Source organism: Aulonocara stuartgranti (assembly GCF_965226115.1).
Source record: "Aulonocara stuartgranti genome assembly, chromosome: 16".
NCBI lineage: Eukaryota > Metazoa > Chordata > Actinopteri > Cichliformes > Cichlidae > Aulonocara > Aulonocara stuartgranti.
The window spans coordinates 25426077-25432876 of record NC_138952.1 but is presented as its reverse complement, the minus strand read 5'-3'; the positions used below and the strand labels follow the sequence as shown (position 1 = coordinate 25432876).

At 43.1% G+C, this 6800-nt stretch overlaps 1 protein-coding gene across 1 annotated transcript in view; it reads right to left on the bottom strand.

Moving 5' to 3' along the window:
• kcnh3 (potassium voltage-gated channel, subfamily H (eag-related), member 3) overlaps positions 1-6800 on the bottom strand; it is a 179397-nt gene that overhangs the window by 8687 nt on the left and 163910 nt on the right. The window contains exons 12-14 of the mRNA XM_082507612.1: positions 1948-2204; positions 1469-1569; positions 1322-1374 (exon numbers count right to left, since the gene is read on the bottom strand). Of these exons, the coding sequence (XP_082363738.1) occupies positions 1322-1374; positions 1469-1569; positions 1948-2204 (411 nt within the window). The remainder of the gene's footprint in view (positions 1-1321; positions 1375-1468; positions 1570-1947; positions 2205-6800) is intronic.

Here is a 6800-nt window from a genome sequence, read left to right as displayed (position 1 = left end):
CTGTGAGGTGAAGAGAGAGATCGTATTAACGCTGGAAAACCAGAAGAACAGTTCATGCAAATTCGGTATGACAATTCAGCACCATGGTTGAAAAATATCAAACAATCCTTTAATCCTTGTTTGCATAAAACATAATTAGGTACTACATAACATTCATCATGCAGGTTACATTTTAAAAGTCCCTTTATCATACATTTAGTTCAGTTTTAGAGTCTGTTTTAGAGACTGACATTTTTCCATCAGGGACTGATTACAACACGCCAAATGATTCAGTGCAGGTGGACCACATGATCAGTGTGTTATGTGTGTGACGCTTGTTTGATTTAAATGGTGGCTGCTATAGTAACATACAGTAAACGTTCCAGAGAAGCTGGCTGACAGTCTGACAAATGCATTCCTGTCAACACAGTCAAAGAGTTACAAAGATGGAGATTTTATTCTGAGCTGATAATAAATCTGTGATGTAATCATGGTCTCTGTCTTGTCCTTATATTTAACAACTGGATAATAAAAATTGTGCATTTTAAGTACAAAACAAAGCAAACAAATGTCTAACTAACTTCATGAATGGTTCAGGTGGAGCAAGAGGGGAAACTTTAGAGAGAGACTCAGGGTTTGTTGATTAAAACCTGCCAGTGAGCGAGAGTTTGTTATCATAGTTGAAGTTATGAAACAAAAAACTCAGCATTTTAAGAGCCCAGAGAAGTATACTATGTATGAAGTTCAACACAGCCAGACCTTCTTTGTGATAAATTAGTGTATAAAAATCTATAAAGAACATATTATAACTGCAAAATGCAACACTGTTACAAATAAGGTAAAAGATGAATTCTGCAGAAAATTGTTAATCTGGTGATTTATCACATAGAGCAGTGGTTCCCAAACTTTTTTTGCTGGGCCCCCCTTTGTTTTACAAGAAAAATGTTCACCCCCCCCTCTCCACGCGCGCACATGCACGCACAAACACATCCTCCAACCACACACACCCATATTTTGCTCCACTGAGGTTTATTTCACACCTCAAACATTTAGTAAACAATTAAACAAATACAAGTAATCTGCAATAAATTACAGGTAGTAATGAAATAAACTACTAACTCTTTTAAATATAATTTTTAAAATATCATTAGACACTTTGGGCCAGCATTCGTAACGTCAGGATTTTATTTGTATGTTTTTCCAGCCATGACCTGCTCGTGTCGTTTGCGAAACATCCAGCTGACTAACAGAAAAATCAAACCTCTGCTGCTGAGGAAAACATTAGACCCCCGGGGCGGAAGTGAACACATGCAATTATCATCAGTGTCAAGTCAGCACTCACCTCCTCAGTCAGTTTAGACACACTCTGCTTGATCTCAGAGTGCTCACGGATCCCTACGGGCAACACACATGCAGAAGGATTAGGCCTCCGGATAAAATGTACTGTTCTGAAAAAGTACTCCAATGTGTGCGGCTGTAGGTGTGCTACCTGCGTACGGTGAGGGCGGAGGGGCAGGTGACAGGCTGGGGCTGAACTCAAACTTCTGTGTTGTGGTGGAATTGTTCTCTGTTTCAATGCCGTCCACAAATCTGTGCAGAGATTACACATGAGAGAGAGAGCATGTAAGAGGAATGTAATCAGGTGAAGCTAAAAGGGCTGAAAGCTCCGTTAGTACTGTTTGGATCTTTTAACACAAACATGGAAAAAGTCCTTCATCAGCAGCTTTGCATCACACAACACTGCACACAGTGAGGTCGTGAGACATCTCTGCATACACATAGGCATGTTTGCTCTGCACGCATGCACATTAGTGCATTGCAGTGTGTGAGAACCTACATGCCTTCCAACAGTAGCCGAGCCCCATGTGATTCACCAGCACTGTAATCTAGTGGTTCAATTGCTCTTCTCTGACTATGATGTTTTGAATCAATCTTCAGTTTCACACTATGTGTGTCTGTGTGTTTTACCTGGGGCTGAGTTCAGGTGGTGCACCACTCAAGCTCACAACTGGTATCTGCAGGGTGGAAGGGCGCGAGTGGTCGGAGGGAGCACGGAAAGGCCGAGGCGGCAGGAGAGGGGAGCGCAGGGGCGAGCTGAGGCCCCTGCTGAGATGCAGCGGGGAGCGAGGAGCTCGGGACACGGAGCTCTGCTCCTCATCACCCTCCTCATCCTCGCGGATGGACGGCAGCTTCTTCACCAAGCCACCGTTGCTCTCCCAATCCACCTGAAAGAAAGAGAGGAGGAGCTTGGATACTAAAATGGGATGAGCGGGATCAGCCCGCACACCTGCTGGATTTCTTTTATCACCATAGCATTAGTAACTGCCTTTACAATGATTGTAAAGGCAGTTACAAGCTTGAACCAGTGGATGGCAGGCAAACACAAGTTCTGTAAATCTGTAAATATGTTTTTAACATTCAGGGTATTGTTTGATTAGCAGCATATTCTTTCTTTTGAAGACTTTTGAGCTCCTTCTCTTCCAGAGGTAACTGAATGCAGGACGTGCTCTGCAGGTCTTATTAGATGCCTGCTATTTATTCCTCTAGTATACGTTGCGACCTGTACACACACTCTTAAACTTTAATCTGGAATAGCTTTGCATTCACAGTTCAAGCTAACCCTGATTTCTTATACATGGCCTCTTGTGCAGCCTCTCAGTTCCTCCTGTCTGCAACAAGCCTTTCCTCCATTTTTAAGCCACCTTCCTTTGATTTCTTCACAAAAAAGAAAGAAAATGTTTTTAAAAGAAGGTGGGTGGGGCTGTTGGGCTCACAGACAGGTCTATGTGTACCCAACATCAGGGATATCTGCGCTTATTACCATAATTCAAATCCAGAGTAGCCTGAAGCCCGAGCTTTATGCTCAGTGAGAAGATGTGTGCTTTTAAGAAGCGACTCTCGAAGCAAATCACCAACTTGACCAGCGTCTCTGATCAGATTCTGGTGGTTAGTTTGTTATTTTTATAGCTGTAAGTTTAAATTCAGTGGTCACTTTCTGGATCCTGGATACACAACGCTTCATAAGATTACAGTTTTCAAAAAACGGTTGGGAACCTCGGCTGTATCAGTGCGGCACTGGCTAATTTCCATTTTGACTGTTGATTGGCTGTTCTGAGCAGGATAACCTTCTCTTTTAATTCAAGATTCTTTGAGAGCCATGTCACCTCCTTACATCATGTTTACCTGTACACACACTGCCCTCAATATATATGAAACTTTGCGCATGTTTAATGTGAACAACATTACATAAACGTTATTAACGGAGTTGTATTTGATGGCTGGCTCACACAGATTGGCTGTGTGCCTATTTGGCATACAGATTACACTCCATCAGTCAACTACAGATACTCACACCTGATCTCGACTCATTATGTGTATAAAGCACACCTGTTCAAACAATCTTTTTCTTCCATTCCAACTTCTAAACCACCATGGGCAAGACCAAAGAACCTTCAAAGAACTAAGGTGACACCTTTGGTATGATTATTCGGACATGGAAGAAATATAAAATGACCATCAATCGCCCTCAATCTGGAGATCTATGTAAGATCTTGCCTCATGATGATGAACACGAGGAAGGTGGTGGATCAGCCCAAAGCTACACAGGAGGAGCTTGTTAATGATGTAAAGGCAGTCAGGAACAGTCAGCAGCCAGGAGCTTCTGTAAAGCGTGCCAAAATCCCAACTACAAGAAACGTCTGACTGCTGTGCTTGCTAACAAAGGTTTGTCATCAAGTACTAAGTCATGTTTTGTTTGGGCATCATATATTTATTTCATTCAATGACATGCAAATCAATTGATTGTTTATAATGTATATAATGGTTATGTTTTTTTCTGGCTTTTTGCTTGATAGTCTGTTTCACTCAGAGGTGGCTGTAGCTCAGGAGGTCATTTACTTATTGGAAGGTGGTTGGTTTGATTCCTGGCTGGCCTAGTCTGCATGCCACAGTAACCTTGGTCAAGGTAGAGAACCTAGATTTGCACTCTAATGCATCCGTTGAAGTGTGAATGTTAAATAAAAAGAAAGCTCTTAAGTAGAAAAAGGGCTTGTGTGAATGACACATATTATAGAACGGCACTATTATACGAACCAGGCCATTCACCATTTGATGTATGGGTGGCTTTCTTTTTATTCCAAATAAAGGTGCACAGAAGGCATATTTCAGATTTGCTTTTAAGGTTCTCGCTTTAGTAGTATTGAGATGGGTTTAAATTCTTGATTGCTGACATCACAAGCAGCTTTTAATGAGGACTTCACACTGTGTGCCACAGTCACCCTTGAGTGATTGTGTCAGATGCAGACATGTGAGGGAACAATCTGAAAGAGATGTGCAGAGGCTTATGGTGAACGGCTGAATGCCAATTATTTCTCATTTTTGTTTTTGAGAATCTGTTTGTCTCTTTGTCTTTGCCAGACTCCAAAAAGGAGTCTGTCATGCTACATTTAATACAGATCGCTGAATCTCACTTTTCCCACCCCTCATCACACACACACACACACACACACACACACACACACACACACACACACACACACACACTCCTCTGACAGTTACAGTCCCAAGCCTCCCCAGTTTCCCATCAGCTTTGTCCCTGCTTATGAAGTGAACAATTTAGGCTGTGATCAGCGTTGGTGCAGGGCTGGAGAAATTCAAGGGAATGAAATTTAAGTGGAAAAAACACAAAGACTAGTTCAAAATGTATTGAATCACAGGCTACACAAACTACTGACTTGTAGGAGAGCTCTAGCTCCCAGAAGCATGTTTACTCTAGCCACCCCAAAAAATCAATAATTTTGTAAAAATATACAAATTTCAGTTACTTGTGTCAAACAGTGGCTCTTCACTCAAGGTCAGAATGAGCGTAGCAGCGCTGCTAGTTTATTAAACCAGCAGTTTCACCTGTACAGGCTTCAAAATAATGACATCACCCATGCTCTAGCACACAACGCCTGGTGCAGTGAGTTATGAATGTATTTGAGCCAACACCCCTGTGCTTTCCCTTTCCCCTCTGCACTCTCCCCTCCTCCCCTCCTTCCCTGCCTGCTCAGCATCCTCCCTTTTTCCCCTCCTCTGTCCCCAGTGCCCTCCACTCAGCCAGCTCCCCCCTTCCATACCCGTGCCACTGTAATTTATTTTTAGCTTTCCTGTTCTATTCTTAGCTCCCAGCTCCGGAGCCCACCAAGGAGCTGCTCTGCGATGCGGGGGCGTGATAAGTGTGCGCTTGCCGCGTGCCGCCATCCTCTTGCTCAACTGTGTGCGAGAGTGTGGGGGAGTTTGCATCATGTGTGCGGCTGGTTCGGGGCTGAGGGCAGAGATTTGGAAGCATGGAAGCTGATGCATGTATAGTAACTCATATGTGCTCTCAAGGGCAAGGATAAGCAAGTTGGTCCCCTGTGAGAATGGCCATAGAGTTAAAAACTTGTTCCAATATGTCTTTTCAGCAGCACAGTTCTGTGCGTGCTGTGCTCTGGCTGGTCATGCACATCGCATTTTTTCGCCCAAGGCTCTGGGGGGTCATGACAGTTAGTCTGCAACCAGTGAATCAGCAGTGAACTATCATTTATGCAATGGAGACTCTTTCTCATCTTTCTTGCTTCATAAACCCTTTCTTCATCCCCCCAGCACGTCTTTGATTTTTGAACACCGTCATTCATCATATAAGTTTGTAGATTGAAATACTACTTAAGTGAGGAAGAGGCTGCTGAATGTCTGCAGGCTTTATCTTCCATTTTTCACCAGTCTTGTCTTGGATACCTATGCAAATTCCCTTCCTTGGCTGCACATACTAGAATGGGGTTTTTTTTTTCACACTAATAACCAGGATGGACATCTGTAACCCAGAACTAAGATATGCACAGCAGATTGTGCATCTAGAATAATACATCCTCTAGTCACACACCAACATGTTCACACTCTGCAGTAAGTGTGTTGATCCCTGGAGAAGCAAACTGCACTGCAGTAGAGTAGCAGAGAGTAAGAGCAGAAGAGAAAACAAGCTAACCAAATCCCCCCCTTCATCTTTCTTTCTCCTCCTCCTCCCTTTCTTTTACTCAGCTGGCAGAGCTATTTATATTAAGCAGGATCCAATCTTAGCAGCAGCTGTGGGGGGACAGCCAGTCAGGGAGAGCCCGTGCTCCCCTCCTGCTCTATTTTTAGTAACAGGACAACTTCAAACAGCAACACTAAGCTATTTTTGTCCCTACACTTTTTTCCCTCCATCCGCTGCTGCTGCAGCACCAGCCAAACGCAGTGTGTGTGTTGATGGAAGCAGGGAAAATGCCTTTCATGGCTGGGGTTGTCAGAGTGTGTGTGCACACATCTGGGTATTTTAAAGTAGTGGTGGTAGAATGCTCATGTATACCTTATATGTACACCTGCTCACTTGGAATACGTGAATTTCCCCAATGAGGGACAATAAAGGATATTTCTGTTCTGTTCTAATCATTCATGTGACCCTGGTTAAGGTGATTATCTCCTCAGGTTACTCATAAATGTTCCTCATTGGACTGTCGGTCTGCACATTTAATGTTGTGACTAATCTGGTGGGCTGTTTAATTACAACTGTTCCTATTTAAATCTATGAATGTGCACTATTCACAGACTAGCCTTATGCCATCTGCACGTGCATCTGCCTTTCTTACAGGAACATTTTGGTAAATGGTAACTAGATTGGTTGTATAGATATAGCACTACATAACCAGGTCACAGTACACACACACACAGACACTATTCTACTCTACCTGAGCACTTAAAGCACTTTCTACTGCATGTCTCATTCACACAAGCAAGTGCTTTCTACCTAATATTCACACACATTC